Genomic DNA, 22,049 nt, shown 5'->3' on the forward strand with positions numbered 1-22,049 from the left:
TAGGAAGAAAGGAAGGAGGAAGGAAAAGTTTAAGCTTAATGAGTAGTTGGTTTCTCTCAAAAACAGAAAGACAAATCCAAACAAGAAAAGGCTGCCTTTTAGAGTCTCAGGGACCATCTTTGGAATAAGATGGAAAAATGCTCCTTGAAGCTGAAGAACTGTCTTCTGAGCAACTGGCACAAGGAATATGTAGAGGCACATTCTACATGGGTGACTGAATATAACACAGGAAAAGGTACTCACGAAAAATTTCCTAGATTATTGCCTTTGGATTCACACACACTTTCCCAGGAAGTTACTCCTCTACTCATGCCCTGGAAAAGGTAGGGCTGGGCCTTGAACTCTGCATAGAGAGAGACTCAGCACCTCATGTAAAATCTTAATAACCATTTTTTAGCATTGTCTGTTTTCCTTCTTGTTTCTTTGAAATCCTAACCTACTTCCCTCCTGTTACTCTGATTTAGGTAAATTCAATTTCCTTCAACCCATTTACTTTGCTTTCTCATTTCCATATCCACTCACTGTTACACACGATCCTTTCCACAGCTACCTCCCTTTTTTTTTTTTTTTGTTTTAGATGGAGTTTTGCTCTTGTTACCCAGGCTGGAGTGCAATGGCACAATCTCAGCTCACTGCAACCTCCGCCTCCCGAGTTCAAGCGATTCTCCTGCCTCAGCCTCCCAGGTAGCTGGGATTACAGGTGCCACCACTCCTGGCTAATTTTTTGTATTTAGTAGAGATGGAGTTTCACCATGTGGGTCAGGCTAGTCTCAAACTCCTGACCTCAAGTGATCCACCTGCCTCAGCCTCCCAAAGTGCTGAGATTACAGGCATGAGCCACCACACCTGGCCCCTCCCTTGGCTCTTAAGAGCCCTTCCTCTCCTTTAGGTCCCTCCAGATGGTCCAATCTTGTGCACTAGCACAATAGCCAGTAACTCTTGATATTGAATCAGCATGCTAGTCATTTACATAATCTCTTTCAAACACACCTTCATCATCTCATTCTAAGTGTGCTTCTTTTCTTTTTTTCTTTTCTTTTAAGGACAGGATCTCACGCTATTGCCCAGGCTGGAATGTAGTGGTGCGATCACAGTTCACTGCAGCCTCAATCTCCTGGGCTCAAGTGATCCTCCCACTCAGCTTCCTGAATAGCCGGCACTACAGGCACATACCACTATGCTTGGCTAATTTTTAAAAATATTTTTTGTAGAGATGGTTTATTGCTATGGTGCCCAAGCTGGCTTCAAACTCCTGGCCTCAAGCAATCCTCCTGCCTTGGCCTCCAAAAGTGCTGGAATTACGGGCATGAGGCACAATGTCTGGCCCTAAGTGTGTTTCTAATGCCATTCCAAATACCCTATTGGGAATATTTTCTGTCAATTCTCCAGCACACCTGGGGAATCAAAATAAAGAAGGTGCTAATCACAGTTATTACTGGGAACCCCAAAAACATTTTTCTGCATTTCTGGGTCTCCTCACATAGTCCTCACTTCCTGTAGCACCTCTGTGGCAGTCCTGCACATCTTTACTTGATGGTGGGGCATAATGGGCAGGACAGTGATAAGCTCAAATGTACAGTTTCATCCACATCCCAGCCACAGAGCCTCAAACTGGTTTCTGATTCCATACAACCTAAGAGGTTAAATCTCTAATTCCTTACAAAAGCCAGATTTATGGGAATAAATCTCAATAGTAACTACAAAGAAATCTGCACACTGGTTTCTGTGTTGTCCCTCTTAAAGTTGGCAATATTGCAAGGTGGCTAAATATTAAAAGGAATAAAGAATGCTCGCTGGCAAAAGGCTTTTAAAGTATGTTCCCTCTATCAACGCACAAGCATTCATACTATACTCACCTGGCACATGGACACAAGTAAACGTTCAAAATGTCCTGATGTATCTGACCTAATGTCCTTTTCAAGGTCTCGTCCAAATTCTGACTGATAACATCTGACAATTTCTCGGATTTCCTGATTTGTTCTTGTGCACAAAATCTCAATCAATACACGTTCCTGAGTTCCTGCTCCCTACATGAAACGGAGGATTATACAAAGAAAAATGAAATTTCTGCAAGTAATTAAATCTTACTGCTTCATCAAATATTTCTTTGTTCTCTAGAACTAAAAACTATATATTCAGATGGATGATGTGAAATAAAGAATTGCTTTAATTACCACTGTAAATTCAGAACTGCCATAATTTGTATGGTTTTACATATGAAATAGGACAAAATACTCACAATAAATGACATATAGTACCTGCATTGCTTTCCGTAAGCTCCAGGCATCGTAATATGTAGGAGGCATGAAGAGGGCCAGGATCAGTTCTTCCATATTTCCGCTTAACTCTGATTTGAGATCTTTGATTAAATCCTATTTAATCACAAATACAAGCTAAGTATATGTGTTCTCCAAATTTTGTCACTTAAATCTTTTAAGGAAAATACAAAAACAGAAATGGAATTGCTTTATAAAAACCTAAATTTGAAATCTGAATGTTATATACTAAGAAGTAAATAAATTTAAAGTCTGTTACACTTACACACTTATTACACTCAAGCAGATCTATTTTATTCATTCTATCAATAAATATTTAATAAATTCTTATTCCACTCTACCAGGTACAAAAACAAGGGATATATGAAACAAAGAATTATTCAAACTGACAAAATGATAAACATATTTACTTAGTAAAAGGAACTGTTCTTGGTTCTATGAGGAAGTAGAAACCATTATCATCTTGTTCTTATTTGTTTTTTGTTGTTGTTATTTTTTTGGGATAGAGTCTCACTCTGTCACCCAGGCTGGAATGCAGTGGTGTGATCTCGGCTCACTACAACCTCTGCCTCCTGGGTTCAAGCGCTTCTCCTTCCTTAGCCCCCTGAGTAGCTGGGACTACAGGCACATCCCACCAAGCCAGGCTAATTTTTGTATTTTTAGTAGAGATGGGATTTCACATGTTGGCCAGGCTGGTCTTGAATGCCTGACCCCAAGTGATACACCCGCCTTGGCCTCCCAAAGTGCTGGCATTACACACATGAGCCACTGTGCCCAGCCGATCTTGTTCTTATTTGGAAAGATACACATCTAAAAAAATATAATGTAAGGTAACCTGTACTCTAGCACTGGGTAAGTAGCATAGAAATAAGTAATAGAGAAAGTTGAAACAGAAAAAGTTCAAAGTCAGCTAGAGAGCTCAGAGAAGAATGTAAAAATTAGCATGCAAAGAGGAAGGAGAAAGGTATTTCAGGTAAGAAGGAACACCACCACGGAACAGAGAAGGGGTTCCCAGCCTTGACTCTTCATTACATTCATTGTGGAGCTTTAAAAAAAAAAAAAAACAAAAAAAACTGATGTCCAGGACTAAGACTCAGAGATTCTGTGTATTTTTAAGTTTTAAAGGAAATTACGATGCTCAGTTAAGGTTGAGAATTACTCATATAGAGGCAAGAATGAGCAAAGCTTGTTCAATGGAACAATAAGACAACCGGTTTTGTTACAGAGGAAGGTTTTCATAATAGATGAGTGAAAACAAAGTTGTAACTAAATCTTGGATTATTACATTGAATGCCAAGCTAAAGAATGTGGACTTGATTCCGTTTGCTGGGAGGAACCACTGGAAACTTTTCATGCAAGAAAATGGCACTGATATAGCACCAATATTCAGAATGGATGATGGTGACAAAGAAGCTATAGATGAAAACATTTAGGCTACTGGAATATTTAGTTAAGAGGTAATAAAGTCTTGGACTTGAGTGGTAACAATGGAAATGAGAAGGAACAAAGTAGACAAAAGAAACATTTTAAAGGGCCATTTTATAGATTAGATCAATAAAAACCAGTAAATAGCCAATTGCTAGGACAAAGCATACAGAATACTCTCTATGATAAAGAAAAACATGGACTCAATGATGACTCTATAGCAGGCTAGAAGAACAGTGTTTTACTAACTAGGAAGTTAAGAAAAGAGGTGGCTAGTGGTACGGAAGTTAGATTGTTAGTTTTAATTCTAAAGCAATATATAAAAAAACTCAAGACAGCATTGTGCAGACTAGATAAAAAATTCATAACATGGAAAATACCTTTATGAGAAAAGTGAGTCTGATGTTGAAGCTTAAAGAGATCTAGGGTTTGTGTTGCATAATCAGTCACTGGGCTGGGCAGACAGGGAAAGGCAAAACAGAATAAGCAAGGTGGGACCAATCAATGGACCACTACCCCATTCTGAGAAACATAAACTAGATGCAGAGAACATTAGGACATTTTTAGGATTCCTATCTAAATGGCAAAACAGGTTGGGCGTGGTGGCTCATGCCTGTAATCCCAGCACTTTGGGAGGCCAACGCGGGCAGATCACATGAGGCCAGGAGTTTGAGACCACACTTGCCAACATGGTGAAATCCCGTCTCTACTAAAAGTACAAAAATTAGCTGGGTGTGGTGGCAGACACCTATAATTCCAGCTACTCGAGAGGCTGAGGCACGAAAATTGCTCTTGCCTGGAAAGCGGAGGCTGCAGTGAGCGGAGATCGTGCCACTGCACTCCAGCCTTTTGAGACTCTGTCTCAAAAAAAAAAAAAAAAAAAAAAAAAAAAGCCGGGCTCAAGCCGTAATCCAGCACTTTGGAGCGAGGCGGATCACAGTCAGAACAGACATCTGCAAACGGTAAACCCCTCTGCTAAAAATACAAAAATAGTGGCGTGGCAGGCCTGTAGCCACTATCGGAGGCGAGCAGGAGAATGGCGTGAACGGAGGGAGCTTGCAGTGAGCCGAGACTGCACTCCAGCCTGGGGACAGAGAAAGACTCCGTCTCAAAAAAAAAAAAAAAAAAAAAAAAAAAAAAAAAAGCAAAGCAGTGCTATCCATGTTTTCCCATTATATCTGAGGAACAATGGCATTTTTTAGCCATAGAATCTTGTTGGATTTAGAACTGATCATCCATCCAACAAATATTAAGTGGCTACTTGCCATTATATACTTGGTACTGTAATATAAAGATGACTATGACCATGGTTTGTCCTATGGGAGCTCAGTTTTTGGGGGTGGGCCATGAGATTAGTAATAACAGAGGTTTTACAAAGTGCTATGGGACTACAGTATTAAGAAGCAGCTACATTCTGTACAGACTAATGAAAGAAACTTCACAGAGTAGCTGATATTTAAGCCAAATCTTAAAGAAGTTTGCCATGAAAAAAAGAAAAGGTATTCAAGGCCAGGAGAATGGCATGTACACAACACAGAAGCATAAAAGATCATGGTGTGTACACAGAATGGCGAGCATTTCCATATTATTAATTTTTTTGAGACAGCGTCTTGTTCTGTCACCTAGGCTACAGTGCAGTAACACAATCACAGCTCACTAACAGCCTGACTTCCTGGGCTCAAGCAATCTTTCCACCTCAGCCTCCCAAGCAGCTGGGACTACAGACACACGCCATCACGCCCAGCTAATATAATTTGTCATCATTGTTGGAAATGAAGTCTTCCTATGTTGCCCAGGCTGGTCTTGAACTCCTGGCCTCAAGAAATTCTCCCGCTTTGGCCTCCCAAAGTGCTGGGATTACAGGCATAAGCCACCATGCTCAGTCCATATAATTTTAACATAGGACATGTTTAGAGAAAGGGAGAGAAGCAGAAGGCGATGCCCAGGACCAAGAATAAACAAGGGCTATGTAATAAGCCTTGAATCCCACTGTAACAGGCAGAAGACAGAACCATCCTCTTGATCATGATTGTAGTCATGATCTACTTTCTACTGAATGTCTATCACATACGTGACTGGGGTAAGGTATGATTATGAGATCAAGGACTACTCTAGAATGAAAAAGCCTTTTAAGAGAAATAGGCCGGGCACGGTGGCTCACGCCTGTAATCCCAGCACTTTGGGAGGCTCAGGCAGGCAGATCACTTGAGGTCAGGAGTTAGAGACTAGCCCGGCCACCATGGTGAAACTCCGTCTCTACTAAAAATACAAAAATTAGCCAGGTGTGGTGGTGTGCACCTGTAGTCCCAGCTACTCGGGAGGCTGAGGCAGGAGAATTGCTTGAACTCGGGAAGCAAAGATTGCAGTGAGCTGAGATCGCACCATTGCACTCCAGCCTGGATGTTGGTGTGAGACTTCGTCTCAAAAAACAAAAAAAAAAAACAGAAATAGGGAATACAGTACTCTTGAGGTCTCTATAGTCTAGTTGTCCCTCTTTTGCACCACAGGTACTAATCAAAATATAGTATCCAATCTGACATGAATGCAGAGTCTACCAGCCACTGCTGGTGCTCACTCCAGGAAAGAAAAACATACCTTGCCATAGGAGGTCTTAAATGCTGCTTTAATTTTTTGCCTCTGATCATTGGAACGGTTGGCCACCACGTCCACAATTGCCTGCTCGTCTGTCCCTGGAAGAACCACACGTTTAAGTAAGGACAAAGTATGTGCTAGGTGCTGCTTGAGGTAATCTTTTTTTTTTTTTTTTTTTTTTTTGAGACTGAGTTTGTCACCCAGACTGGGGTGCAAGTGCAATGGTGTGATCTAGGCTGACTGCAATCTCCACCTCCCAGGTTCAGGCAATTCTCCCGCCTCAGCTTCCCGTGAAGCTGGGATTACAGACATGCACCATCAAGCCCAGCTATTTTATTTTTTACTTTTAGTACAGATGGAGTTTTGCCATGTTGGCTAGGCTGGTCTTGAACTCAGGTGATCTGCCCACCTCGGCCTCCTAAAGTGCTGGGACTATAGGTGTGAGCCACCACACCCAGCCTGAGGTCATGTCTTAGAATGCTTACAAGGCACTAGACATCAGATTAAATCAAGGTACACGCACCCAGGCTGACACATAAGCTTGGGTTTATGAGATAAGGTTTATTTTTACTTTAGAATTGATTACTTTAACTTATTAAAAAAGACAAAAATTTGTTTTCCTTACCAAAACCCTTCATTGCCTTACGAAGAATTTCTGCATCTCTCATAGCATCGAAGTTGGCAGCTGGTCGGATAGTTCCGTGAGTGCCCTGAGTCACTGTGGCAGGCTGAAAATAAAAGGCATAAAATCCGTGTCAGCATTTCCAGTAAGTTTCTAATGAGGAAACTTCAAGACTTCCCCAGACATGAATCTTAAGTAAGAAGGCCAATGTTTGGGTTTTAAGGCAAGGATATGAGCATTTTATTACCAGGGCTCATTATGGAACAGACAGGAAAGACCTATCCCCCTTCAGGACAGATTTTTCTCCTGCCAACAGATAGCCAGACACCAAACTTCCAGGAGACAAGATGGCCAAACTTGTGAAATTAAAGTCACAATCTTATTATGGTTTCCTTTTTGGAAGAATAGGAAGAAAAAAGGAGACTGATCCCTGAATAGTGTGAGATGAGCGACAATGTTTGATTTAAAAACAGAAGAATATAAAATGGCTTTAGTGAAGTAGCATATGAGTGCCCAGTGAGATTTCAAACCAGCAATATAATTTTAGTAATATCTCTTAATTTCCTATATGGACCCTGATTATTACACATGAAATAAATCTATATGAAAATTAAAAATTGCCATTTAGCAAATACTATGGTAGTAACTGTTTCAGGCAAGAATCACCAGTGGGTGCCAAAATTAGGTGGCAAAAGTATAAAGAAACAGGATATTTGCATAACCTATAACATTACAGCAGAGAAACCATGCAGGCACCAACTTAAATGATCAAAATTAGTTATCACCAGTAATGGAATAAGTCAACAATAAATGTCTCCTGATATGATGCACTGGGGGCACAAAATCATTTCTGTGGTACTCTTGCCAAAAAGGCATGACCCTGGATTTAACCATGAGAAAATATCAGACAAACCCAAATTAAGAAGTATTTTATAAAATAACTGACAGTGTTCTTCAAAAGCATCAAGGGCATGAACAACAAAGACTGAGGAACTATTTCAGATTAAAGGAGACTTAAGAGACATGACAATAAATACAACATTGCATTCTGGATTTGATCCTGAACCAGAAAAAGGACATCATTGAGACAACTGGTGAAACTGAAATAAGGTCTGTAGGCTGGGTAACGATGTTATTTCCTTATTTTGATCGTTGTATTGTGTTTATGTAGGAAGTTAACATTTGGAGAATCTGAGTAAAGGGTATATACGAATTATTTGTACTATTTTACAAGTCTAAAATTATGTCAAAATTAAAAGATAAAACAATTTAAAATACAAAGCTATGAAATAATTCAATAGTTTTCCCCAATTTTTTATTTTTTAGAGATAGGGTCTCACTCTGTTGTTCAGGCTGGAGTGCAGTGGCACAAACATAGCACACAGTAACCTTGAATTCCTGAGCTCAATCAATCCTCCTGCCTCAGCCTCCTGAGTAGCTAGCACTACAGGCATGTGCCACCATGCCCAGCTAATTTCTTACTTTTGTAGAGACGGGGGTCTTGCTATGTTGCCCAGGCTGGTATCGAATTCCTGGCCTCAAGTGATCCCCGTGCCTTGGCCTCCCAAAGTGCTGGAATTACAGGTGTGCGCCCAGCCCCAAACAATTCAAGAAGTTTCTTAGGGTATTCAAGTCAGGGCTTAAGAGGGATGAGATGAAGATGATGCTCCACTACTTTAAAAAAAATTTTAATTGTAACAACACATTTCTTGTATGTTTGAATGTTGACCTAAAATAAAGATTACTGTTGTAAAATAAGTGTTTTCACCGCAGAAAACACACATACACAGTTTATTTAATCCAATGCCTCCAAAATATTATCATTTAAACATGCAATCAATACCATTTCAAAATAAAAGATGATTCAACTGCTTTTTAGACAACAGAAACTGTATTTAAAGTTATACACATTGAATACAGCAGTATGCCAGCATTTGTGGGGGCAAAGCAACTGAGGAGATGAGAACAAGCCCCATCTTTCAGCAGCTTTTCAAGATAACACTTTTATGGGTCAATAGCTCCTCCCACTCATATATATTTTTACTCCAACATTTTCTTCTACCAGTAAGCCTTAGCATCCATCCTCTACTAGTTTCCAAGCTAGGGCTGTAAGCAGAGAACTAACAAATATACCTATAGTGGATTTAATAGAAAGCCAAAATTATTCTACTTGTAGCAAATAGTCAAGTGTAAAAAAATTTTATAAGCCTTCATGTCTCAAGAAACTAAGTTTCCTTTGATGTAACCGCCGTCACTAAAATCCTAAATAGGACAGAAGCCATTGTTTCTAATACACTGGAATAGATAAACTAACCCTCACTGTGTACCGTTTGATGATTCTCATTTTCTGTGATTCTCTTTTGTAAAAAAAAAAAAAAATATATATATATATATATATATATATATATATATATATACACACACACACATATATATTGATTTCATATTTCATCTGTAGGGAAAAAATTTTTTGATGTATTCTCTGCTGAAAGTCTAAGTTTGAAGTAAATTTTCAAGAATACTGTCATCTTCCAGGCATTAAACTGAATTCAAAGAAATCAGGATCTGGGCTGGGTGCAGTGGCTCATGCCTGTAATCCCAGCACTTCGGGAGGTCGAGGCAGGTGGATCATGAGGTCAAGAGATTGAGACCATCCTGGCCAACATAGTGAAACCCTGTCTCTACTACAAATACAAAAATTAGCTGGGCGTGGTGGTGCGCACCTGTAATCCCAGCTACTCAGGAGGCTGAGGCAGGAGAATCACTTGAACCCAGGAGGCAGAGGTTGCAGTGACCCGAGATTGTGCCACTGCACACTCCAGCCTGGCAACAGAGTGAGACTCTGTCTCAAAAAAAAAGAGAAATCAGGATCTGTGTTCTTGAGGTTAAACTCTAGGGGAGAGATCTCAGCAAAATCCGCCACCAGAAGTTCCAACCTTTGCTATTCTTCTTTAATGCCCATTTGATTCCAACCTTCTTGCTGAAAAACTATCATAGAGCTGGGCACAGTGGCTCACACCTGCAACTCCAGCATTTTGGGAGGCTGAGGCAGGAGGATCGTTTGAGCCCAGGAGTTCAAGACCAGCCTGGGCAACACAGCAAAACATTCATCTTTACCAAAAATTTAAAAATTAGGTGGGTGTGCTGGTGCACAACTATAGTCCCAGTTACTCAGGAGGCTGAGGCAGGAGGATCGCTTGAGCCCAGCATTTCGAGGCTGCAGTGAGCTTTGATCACACCACTGTACTCCAGCCTGACCCAAGCAGCAGAGTGAGGCCCTGTCTCAAAAATGAACAAACAAATGAAACAACAACAACAACAAGACTATCACAGAATTAGAGAACTGGATCAATCAGGAGGGATAAACTGGCCCAACTTCCCATCTAAGACAAAAATTTTTTTTATACCTTCCTTGATACACACAGACACATCCATACGCAACTTCAACCAAAATCTGCCTGTGGACTTTCAGTGACAAGAAGCTCATCCCTCACAGGGTAGCCTATTTCACTTCCATCTAAAAGCTCTTCCAAAATCTAACACTCTGCATTCTATTAACTTCTACCTACTGGTTTTAATTCCAGCTTAAGGTGGTAATTGTCACATAAAATAAGTTGCATATGAGACTAATAAAAAAGAAAAAAGAGAAGAATCAAATAGATGCAATAAAAAATGATAAAGGGGATATCACCACCGATCCCACAGAGATACAAAGGACCATCAGAGAATACTATAAACACCTCTATGCAAATAAACTAGAAAATCTAGAAGAAATGGATAAATTCCTGGACACATACACCCTCCCAAGACTAAACCAGGAAGAAGTTGAATCCCTGAATAGACCAATAACAGGCTCTGAAATTGAGGCAATAATTAAGAGCCTACCAACCAAAAAAAGTCCAGGACCAGACAGATTCACAGCTGAATTCTACCAGAGGTACAAAGAGGAGTTAGTACCATTCCTTCTGAAACTATTCCAATCAATAGAAAGAGAGGGAATCCTCCCTAACTCATTTTATAAGGCCAACATCATCCTCATACCAAAGCCTGGCAGAGATACAACAAAAAAAAGAGAATTTTAGACCAATATCCCTGATGAACATCGATGCAAAAATCCTCAATAAAATATTTGCACACCAAATCCAGTAGCACATCAAAAAGCTTATCCACCATGATCTAGTTGGCTTCATCCCTGGGATGCAAGGCTGGTTCAACATACGTAAATCAATAAACGTAATCCAGCATATAAACAGAACCAAAGACAAAAACCATGTGATTATCTCAATAGAGGCAGAAAAGGCCTTTGACAAAATTCAACAGCGCTTCATGCTGAAAACTCTCGATAAATTAGGTATTGATGGGATGTATCTCAAAATAGTTAAGAGCTATTTATGACAAACCCACAACCAATATCATACTGAATGGGCAAAAACTGGAAGCATTCCCTTTGAAAACTGGCACAAGACGGGGATGCCCTCTCTCACCACTCCTATTCAACATAGTGTTGGAAGTTCTAGCCAGGGCAATGAGGAGGAGAAAGAAATAAAGGGTATTCAATTAGGAAAAGAGGAAGTCAAATTGTTCCTGTTTGCAGATGACATGATTGTATACTTAGAAAACCCCATCGTCTCAGCCCAAAATCTCCTTAAGCTGATAAGCAACTTCAGCAAAGTCTCAGGATATAAAATCAATGTGCAAAAATCACAAGCACTCCTATACACCAATAACAAACAGAAAGCCAAATCATGAGTGAACTCCCATTTACAATCGCTTCAAAGAGAATAAAATACCTAGGAATCCAACTTACAAGGGATGTGAAGGACCTCTTCAAAGAGAATTACAAACCACTGCTCAATGAAATAAAAGAGGAAACAAACAAATGGAAGAACAAGAACATTCTATGCTCATGGATAGGAAGAATCAATATCATGAAAATGGCCAAACTGCCCAAGGTAATTTATAGATTAAATGCCATCCCCATCAAGCTACCAATGACTTTCTTCACAGAATTGGAAAGTTCATATGGAACCAAAGAAGAGCCTGCATTGCCAAGACAATCCTAAGCCAAAAGAACAAAGCTGGAGGCATCACACTGCCTGACTTCAAACTATACTACAAGGCTACAGTAACCAAAATAGCATGGTACTGGTACCAAAACAGAGATATAGACCAATGGAACAGCACAGAGCCCTCAGAAATAATACCACACATCTACAACCATCTGATCTTTGACAAAACTGACAAAAACAAGAAATGGGGAAAGGATTCCCTATTTAATAAATGGTGCTGGGAAAACTGGCTAGCCGTATGTAGAAAGCTGAAACTGGATCCCTTCCTTATACCTTATACAAAAATTAATTCAAGATGGATTAAAGACTTAAATGTTAGACCTAAAACCATAAAAACCCTAGAAGAAAACCTAGGCAATACCATTCAGGACATAAGCATGGGCAAGGACTTCATGTCTAAAACACCAAAAGCAATGACAACAAAAGCCAAAATTGACAAATGGGATCTAATTAAACTAAAGAGCTTCTGCACAGCAAAAGAAACTACCATCAGAGTGAACAGGAAACCTACAGAATGGGAGAAAATTTTTGCCATCTACCCATCTGACAAAAGGCTAATATCCAGAATCTACAAAGAACATAAACAAGTTAATAAGAAAAAATCAAACAACCCCATCAAAAAGTGGGCAAAGGATATGAACAGACACTTCTCAAAAGAAGACATTTATGCAGCCAACAGACACATGAAAAAATGCTCATCATCACTGGCCATCAGAGAAATGCAAATCAAAACCACAATGAGATATCATCTCACACCAGTTAGAATGGCCATCATTAAAAAGTCAGGAAACAACAGGTGCCGGAGAGGTTGTGGAGACATAGGAACACTTTTACACTCTTGGTGGGACTGTAAACTAGTTCAACCATTGTGGAAGACAGTGTGGCGATTCCTCAAGGATCTAGAACTAGAAACACCATTTGACCCAGCCATCCCATTACTCGGTATATACCCAAAGGATTATAAATCATGCTGCTATAAAGACACATCCACACGTATGTTTATTGCAGCACTATTCACAATAGCAAAGACTTGGAACCAACCCAAATGTCCAACAAAGATAGACTGGATTAAGAAAATGTGGCACATATACACCATGGAATACTATGCAGCCATAAAAAAGGATGAGTTCATGTCCTTTGTAGGGACATGGATGAAGCTGGAAACCATCATTCTGAGCAAACTATATGCAAGGACAGAAAACCAAACACCGCATGTTCTCACTCATAGGTGGGAATTGAACAATAAGAACACTTGGACACAGGATGGGGAACATCACACACTGGGGACTGTCGTGGGGTTGGGGGAGAGGGGAGGGATAGCATTAGGAGATATACCTAATGTAAATGACGAATTAATGGGTGCAGCACACCAACACAGCACATGTATACATATGTAACAAACCTGCATGTTGTGCACATGTACCCTAAAACTTAAAATGTAATAAAAAAATAAAAATAAAAATAAGTTGCATATGTACATGTGATTTACTTTTAGTGTTTCATGTTTAAAAATCATTCATATTCAGTCATAAAATGATTTCTCTAAAATTATATGCATGCTTAAACTAAAATCAAAATTTTCATAACAAAAGTGACTACAGGTTTATAATATGATTGGCAAACAACTTCAACAATAAAAAAAGGACTGAAAGTAACTTACTACATGCTTGGGAGGAGTATCATTTACTGTATCAGCAAAGCAACTTTGTATAAGAGAGAGACCACTGGTCTAGAAGGCAGAAGATATAGACTAGAATCTTCTCAGCTTTGTCCTTCACTAGTTGCGTGGCCCTAGACAAGTTTCTCAACCTCTCTGGAGCTCACATACCTCAAATCAGGAAAGTGAGCTAAAAAAATCACTAAGGTGTTTCTCTTCCAATACTAGAATCCTTCTCCTACCCCAGCCTAAAACAAGCTTGAAAATGCTAGACATTCATGAATATCCAATACAGAAATCAATAAGAAAATCAAAATAAAAGTAAGCATAAAAGTATACTGCTTATTATGTTCCTAGTAACTTGCATAGGCTATAAAAAAATTAACAAGGCAATTTAAGAATAAAATTTGGGATTAAAATAAGAAGCCAGGCCGTGCGCGGTGGCTCATGCCTGTAATCCCAGCACTTTGGGAGGCCGAGGCAGGTGATCACCTGAGGTCAAGAGTTCAAGACCAGCCTGGCCAACATGGTGAAACCCCGTCTCTACTAAAAATACAAAAAATGTGCCAGGTGTGGTGGCGTGCGCCTGTAATCCCAGTTACTCCGGAGGCTGAGGCAGGAAAATCACTTGAACCCAGGAGGTGGAGGTTGCAGTGAACTGAGGTCATGCCACTGCACTCTAGCCTGGGTGCCAACAGCGAAACTCCATCTCAAAAAAAAACAAGAAGCCATACAGAGTAGGGCAAATATTTGACATATAGGAAACTCTGCAGCTACTGAGAAAATCCAGTCAACAGACTAACTGGCTACCATGTCTAAAGCCCTACCAACCATTACAGGAACATAAAGATAAAATAGATACAGGTGAGCCCTTAAGGAAGTAGTGAGACACAAGTACATGAGAATCAGAAACAAAGGCACATATAAAGGACCTAGTGATTAGTGAACATTAGAAAACCTTACTCACTTCACTGTTATAATCCAAAGAAACAGGAGAGAAAACAGGATAGGAAGGAAAAGATTCTGTATTGATCTGAAAAAAAGAGTGAAAAGTTATAAAGGTAAAAATGGGAAACAAAACCACCCTACATAAATCACTGTCAGAAATACCAATCACCCAGCCACCTAAATTCATAAGTATAACTGCTGGTAAGGGCAAGGAAAAGGAAAAAGAACTAAAACCAAGACCCCAGGTGAATCTCTAGAATAAAGCTGTGAGAATCATTACCTATGAGAATAGACCTATGTTGTCTTCTCAAAGTCACTATTAAAGCAGATGGACCAAGGAAAGTATGGAGTCTATGAGAAGCAAAGACTTTAGTCTTCCATTACTATAATGGGCCATTTCCTCTGACCCATGGAAACCTCAGCAAAGGATAGGTTCCTTCTTTATCTAGCTACCTAGACTGAGCTTAAAAGGTAGGAACAAAATACCTGACTAGGGTAAGTAGGTTGTCCTCCAGGATATTGAGAAGGCATCTGTCCTCCAGGAAAGCCACCTATAATGTTAAAAAAATAATAATAATACGGCAACAGGTCTTATATGTTTTAATTTTTCACAACAGCATTGATGACTATGAATATGGAAACATACAAGAACATTCACACTATGATACTTCCGAGGATAATTTTTAAAAACATAATTTACTGAATCTAAAACCAACTTTGGTCATAAGAACCTTATTAATATTCCATGTTCTACATAAGATCCTCACAAATAATACTTTTTTCACACTTGAACCAGATTAAATTCTGATTCCATCTGGAATGGTTGTCAGAATATAGTTCTGGGGGTGGTTTCACTAGTGGTACAGGAGTGGGCAGAGAAGTTCCTGAAAGCTTCCTTTTTGGCTTTGGGACAGATTTTTTTAATAGAAAAAGTGTGACTTTATCTCTATTTTACTGATTAAACTTTTCCATCAATTTAATATATTTCATAAAACCATTATGTTTAAAATTATTTATGGAAATATATAAACATTTATTGCAGATTATCTGAAATATAAACTAAGTTCTCTCAATGGCGATTTAAAAATTCAAAATATCATGACACTGTTTTTTTCTGGACAGCTGGTACCTACCAGGTAGTGGGACCTGTGCTGGACCACCTCCGTAAGACTGTGAAGGTGGCTGTGGATAGCCAGAAAAGCCTGCTCCACCTGGTGGGACTCCAAATCCTTGGCCTGGAGGAACTAGAGAAAAGAACATGTCAATAAACTATAGTACAGTTCTCATGATTGCAGAAAAAACTTTAGAAAAATATCTATTGTTAACAGTGGAAAAATATGCTATTAATGCTATAATAGCAGTCCCTTTTTATCTAGATTCAAAACTTCAAATTCTCCAGTAAAAAATAAGTTTTTAAATTTTTACCTTATTTTTTTTTTTTTTTTGAGACAGTCTCACTCTGTTGCCCAGGCTGGAGTTTAGTGGCACAATCTTGGCTCACTGCAAACTCTACCTACCAGGTTCAAGTGATTTTCCTGCCTCAGCCTCCCAGGTAGCTGGGATTACAGGCATGCACCACCACACCCAGCTAATTTTCATATTTTTAGTAGAGACAGGGTTTCACCATGTTGGCCAAGCTGGTCTCGAACTCCTTGCTTCAAGTGATCTACCCACCTCAGCCTCTCAAAGTGTAGGGATTACAGGTGTGAGCCACCAGCCAAAATTTTACTTTATTACTCTTCCTTACTAACTTAAAATACAAAAGGGCTAAGGTTTTTTTGTTGTTGTTTTTTGGGGTCTTTTTTACCTTTGAAGAAAGCTGACCTAAAGGTCACAGTCTTGCAAATTGAAATGTCTTAATCGGGTCTTTTTTTTTTTTTTTTTTTTTTTTTTGAGATGGAGTCTGGCTCTGTCCGCCAGGCTAGAGTGCAGTGGCGCGATCTCAGCTCACTGCAAGCTCTGCCTCCCCGGTGCGCGCCATTCTCCTGCCTCAGCCTCCCAAGTAGCTGGGACTACAGGCGCCCGCTCCCGCGCCCGGCTAATTTTTTGTATTTTCAGTAGAGACAAGGTTTCACCGTGTTAGCCAGGATGGTTTCGATCTCCTGACCTCGTGATCTGCCCGCCTCGGCCTCCCAAAGTGCTAGGATTACAGGCGTGAGCCACCGCGCCCGGCCTAATCGGGTCTTAAGACTACAAACAAGCAAAGTGTTACATATTGGTCCTTTATTGCCATGAAATTTATTCCAAGTCCCTTCACAGTGGAATTTTTGAAACTGCTCCCAGCTTTCATGTCCCCAGAGAATCTTCATCCCTCCATCTTGCCAGCTAGGTCCTTATTACCTAAGAGCGACTTAACCTTATACAAAACAAGCAGGAATGAAGAGGATAAAGGGAGAAGGAAAAAGTGCTACAGCAATCCCAATCATTACTAATTCCACAACCCGTGACTCACCTCCGGGATAGGATGGAGCTCCCCCTGGCTGTGGGGCACCAGGATAGCCTCCAGGGGCTGGATAACCTCCAGGCACAGGGTAGCCTCCAGCTCCTGGGTAGCCACTACTTGGCACTTGTGGGTAGGCACCTCCCCCCATTGGAGGAAAGCCACTAGGATAAGGATACTGACCGGAAGGGGGAAAAGATGACTCCTGACCTGCAGGCTGAAAAATCAGAATAATTTTTAAACAAACACGATCACAGAGAAATATGACCCATCTAAAAATAAGGAACAAACAGAGGTTATTATTAAGGTCTAGCTCATTCTTTTACTTTTTAAAAGTCTCATTAGAAATCCTGGTATCTTATGCTAGTTTATCAGTATACCAGTTTGTAAGGACACTTGTTTGTCAGAATTCAGTTAAATTTAATGCTACTTGAGTCAGGCAAGAGGGGTCTGCTTCTCTATTTGGGAGTCAGAACAGGATTCTTTACAAACCTCATGGTTTTAAGAAAAAAAAACAACTCATTAGTTCCTTCATTTTCCCAGCATCTGCAATATGAGAAAGATCCTTCTCTATATCCTAAACAGAGGAATTTGAGGCTTTCTTGCAACACATCTGGATCTGTTACATAATATTTAAAAATAAAAAAGGTAACCTGTATATCACATCACACACAGGATGTGACATTTTGGACCTCACGGTTCAGAGCAGCAATATGTAGAGTGGCAGAGATTGTTGCATGTTCACTGAACTCTTTCTCCCCAGACCACAAAGCTATACAGACTATATTTCCCAGACTCCCTTGCAATTAGGTTCAACCACATAAATGAATATCAGTAAATGAACGTAGACAAAAGTGACATACACCACTTTCTAAACCTGTCCTGTAAAAACCTCTGGCAAATCCTCCATGCTCTCTCTCTTCCTTCATCTGCCACCCATAAGCAGAGGATCCAGTGGAGGACTCCAAAGTGCTAGAGGATGGTAGGATCAGAGTAAGGAAGGAGCCTGGAAACCCAAAACACTGCATGAAACAAAGCCTCGTCCCACCCACCCCTATCCACTACTGACTTCCAGGAGACTGAAGAAAGAAATACATTTGTTTTTTCACTGTGTTAAGTCACTGAGATTTGGGAGTTGTCTGTTTTAGCAATTAGCTTACACTGACTGAAATAGTTACTACCATCCTGTTTAATACATAGGGACTTGGGAACATATCCATAATTCTTATCTGTCCTATGATAAATTCACAAGAGCTATATAATCACTTTGTGTAAGGATACATATTATCATAAACTTGTATAGACTCCTCTTCCTATTCTCCCAGGGTTGGATAGCAGTCCCACAGTTTTGAGTATAAAACTGAAATGTGGGCTGGGCTAAGTGGCTCATGCCTGTAATCCCAGGGCTTTGGGAGGCTGAGGTGGGCGGATCACGAGGTCAGGAGATTGAGGCCATCCTGGCCAACATGGTGAAACCCCATCTCTACTAAAAATACAAAACCTAGCTGGGGGTGGTGGCATGTACCTGTAATCCCAGCTACTCAGGAGGCTGAGGCAGGAGAATCGCTTGAACCCTGGGAGGTGGAGGTTGCAGTGAGTCAAGATCGAACCACTGCACTCTAGCCTGGTGACAGAACCAGACTCCATCTCAAAAAAAAAAAAAGAAAAAAGAAAAACAAAAAACTGAAATGCGGCCAGGCGCAATGGCTCACGCCTATAATCCCAGCACTTTGGGAGGCCAAGGAGGGCAGATCATTTGAGGTCAGGAGTTTGAGACAAGCCTTGCCAACATGGTGAAATCCCGTCTCTACTAAAAATACAAAAAATCAGCCAGGCACGGTGGCGGGCACCTGTAATCCCAGCTACTCGGGAGGCTGAGGCAGGAGAATCACTTGAACCCAGGAGGCATAAGTTGCAGTGAGTTGAGATCACACCACTGCACTCCAGCCTGGGCGCAGAGCGAGACTCCGTCTCAAAAACACAAACAAACAAACAAACAAAAACTGAAACACACAATTCTTACTTATGGCTCAGCTCTTAGTACTCAGAGTAGTATAGCTATCAACAAGGTGGAACTTAGTAGCACATTTATAAAACGTACTCCAAGTCTAAGAACTACAAATCCACTGCAATTTATCTCTGGGTCTAGCCAAGCCGTTAATTATTTTAAACATTCTAACACGAAGGTTAAGACGCAGTGATATTATGACTCAAGGGTATTAAAAAAAAAAAAAGAACCGGTGATTCATGGGATGGATTTTGCTTACATCCATGTTTTATTGACTCATACAGCAGTTAACATTTTTTAAAACTAACTCCTAAATTTTGAAACTTTGGGCAATTTCACATAGAACCCAAGTTTCTGGCTTTACTTGAAGGGCTGGAGTATCTAGCAACGCTGAGTGTGCCTCCCTCCATGGCTACACAGGGCTGGTGCTAAGCACCTGACAGCTTTCAATAGACAAAGCAAGACCTCTCTAGTCCCCCACACAATCGCCTTTGCTCACTTGTTCTACTCAGTACTTCTGAGCATCTGAATTTACGACCCCTGCTCTAGCATATCTGTAAGATCTGACATGGGCCAGTCCCAAACAACACCTGTTTTAAGGATGTGAGGTATTAAGTGGCAATACTTACAGGATATCCAGGGAAAGGTGGGTAGCCTGTTGGGGGATAGCCTGGGTATGACATTCTGTAACAACAATAAAAAATGTCCTCTGTAAGTTCTTTTTTTTTTTTTTTTTTTTGAGACAGAGTCTCGTTCTGTTACCAGGTTGGAGTGCAGTGGCATGATTTTGGCTCACTGCAATCTCTGCCTCCTGGTTTCAAGTGATTCTCCTGCCTCAGCCTCCCGAGTAGCTGGGACTACAGGCGCACGCCACCACGCCCAGCTAATTTTTATATTTTTAGTAGAGATGGAGTTTCACCATGTTGGCCAGGATGGTCTCAATCTCTTGACCTGGTGATCCACCTGCTTCGGCCTCCCCAAGTGCTGGGATTACAGGTGTGAGCCACTGCGCCCAGTCTGTAATTTCTTATAATTGTTAAGGCCTTTGAAAACATACAGATATACACACACATACACAACACACACACACACAAGGTTTTATGCAAAATACTTCTCTTTTCAAAAGAGTCTGGCATAAAATTAAAATGTGGATATTAGGGGTATAAGCAAAGCTTATTAAATGCTTATTTCATCATTCACACCAATGGAGTCAGTACAGCCTAGTAAAGGTTCCAACTTTGTCATGCCATACAATTTTTGTCACATCTCAATTCTACCACTACTATTATTCATGAACTATTCTTCTTTTCTCTTTTTTTTGGAGACGGAGTCTCACCCTGTTGCCCAGGCTGGAGTGTAGTGGCGCAATCTCAGCTCACTGCAACCTCCGCCTCCCGGGTCCAAGTGATTCTCCTGCCTCAGCCTCCTGAGTAGCTGGGATTACAGGCGTCTGCCACCATGCTCGGCTAATTTTTTGTATTTTTAGTAGAGATGGAGTTTCACCATGTTGGCCGGTCCGGTCTTGAATGCCTAACCTCAGGTGAACTGCCCACCTTGGCCTCCCAAAGTGCTGGGATTACAGGTGTAAGCCACTTCACCCGGCCAAGGCTTCATCTTGCAAGCAGAGGGCAGTCCTCACCAGATGCCAGCACCTTGATCTTGGACTTCCCAGCCTCCAGAACCGCACCTGGCCGATCTATTTTTCTTTAAGCCAATTTTTTACTTCCGTTTATTTTAAAAGTATGCTTATCATCAGCATACTTTTAAATATCAGCATACTTTTAAACAGAAAACTTCCAGTAGTTTTCTTACCACAAATAGAAGGTAATATTAAAATACTTAGCTATTATAATAAAAAGTCCTTTCTAGGTGCCACAGAAATCCCCTCATATGGTGATATAACCACATTATGGGAAACAATGGTACAATGGTTAAGAGTTAACATTCTGGAGTCACATATACGTGGATTAAACCCTAGCTTTCTTTTTTATAAACTTTTTATTTTTGAGACAAGGTCTCGCTCTGTCACCCAGGCTGGAGTATAGGGGCGCAATCACAGCTTGCTGCAGCCTTGACCTCCTGGGCTCAGGTGATCCTCCCACCTCAACACCCCTGCTCCCCACCCCGTAGCTGGGACCACAGGTGCATACCACCATGCCTGGTGAATTTTTGTATTTTTTTGTAGAGATGGGGTTTCACCATATTGCCCAGGCTGGTGTTGAACTCCTGGGCTCAAGCGATCCGCCTGCTTCAGCCTCTCAAAGTGCTAGGATTACAGGCATAAGCCACAGCACCTAGCCTCAAATTACTGTTTTAATGACACTTTGAAAATAATTCCTGTGTAGTTGTGCTACCAATTTGACACACATTAGGTCCATTTGTTTCATTTTGCTTTTGACTTTTAAGGTTTAAAATTTTTTTGATTTAGTTCTGTAATTATGTAAAACATTTTCTGGATTCTAAAGTCAAATCTACAAAACAAGATATGTTCAGAAACCTGTTAACTTCTAACCCTGTCCCTTACTATCTCCTACATATGATTACTTTTACAGTTTATCTACCTATCTTTAAGTACATAAGCTGATATGTCTATATTTGTATCCCCATTCCCCCATTCCATTCTTATATAAAACATACTGTTTCTTTTTTTTTGAGACAGAGTCTGACTCTGTCGCCCAGTCTGGAGTACAGTGGCATGATCTCAACTCATTGCAACCTCTGCCCCTTGGGTTCAAGTGATTCTCCTGCCTCAGCCTCCTGAGTAGCTGGGATTACAGGCGCCTGCCACCGTGCCTGGCTAATTTTTGTATTTTTAGTAGAGATGGGGTTTCACGGAACATCTTGGCCAGGCTGGTCTTGAACTACCGACCTGGTGATCCACCCACCTCGGCCTCCCAAAGTGCTGAGATTACAGGCATGAGCCACTGCTCCTGGCACATACTCTGTTTCTTTACTGGCTTTTTTCTTTTATTATGGCCATCACCCACAGTCTTCATTCCTTTTTAAAAACAA

General features: G+C 40.6%; 1 protein-coding gene across 4 annotated transcripts in view; it reads right to left on the bottom strand.

Moving 5' to 3' along the window:
- ANXA7 (annexin A7) overlaps window positions 1–22,049 on the bottom strand; it is a 41,853-nt gene that overhangs the window by 6,018 nt on the left and 13,786 nt on the right. Inside the window, exons 1-10 of one of the 4 annotated variants that reach the window (XM_030798210.1) lie at window positions 20,374–20,391; window positions 19,667–19,721; window positions 17,042–17,246; window positions 15,723–15,833; window positions 15,076–15,140; window positions 14,609–14,674; window positions 6,919–7,021; window positions 6,297–6,391; window positions 2,259–2,372; window positions 1,857–2,027 (exon numbers count right to left, since the gene is read on the bottom strand). In XM_030798210.1, coding sequence (XP_030654070.1) covers window positions 1,857–2,027; window positions 2,259–2,372; window positions 6,297–6,391; window positions 6,919–7,021; window positions 14,609–14,674; window positions 15,076–15,140; window positions 15,723–15,833; window positions 17,042–17,246; window positions 19,667–19,720 — 984 coding nt within the window. In that variant the 5' untranslated portion in view covers window position 19,721; window positions 20,374–20,391. Of the gene's footprint in view, window positions 1–1,856; window positions 2,028–2,258; window positions 2,373–6,296; window positions 6,392–6,918; window positions 7,022–14,608; window positions 14,675–15,075; window positions 15,141–15,722; window positions 15,834–17,041; window positions 17,247–19,666; window positions 19,722–20,373; window positions 20,392–22,049 lie in introns of those variants that run through there. The other 3 variants (XM_003271247.4, XM_030798211.1, XM_003271246.4) reach the window with 3 other exon arrangements.

This window comes from Nomascus leucogenys, chromosome 18 (assembly GCF_006542625.1).
Source record: "Nomascus leucogenys isolate Asia chromosome 18, Asia_NLE_v1, whole genome shotgun sequence".
Lineage (NCBI taxonomy): Eukaryota > Metazoa > Chordata > Mammalia > Primates > Hylobatidae > Nomascus > Nomascus leucogenys.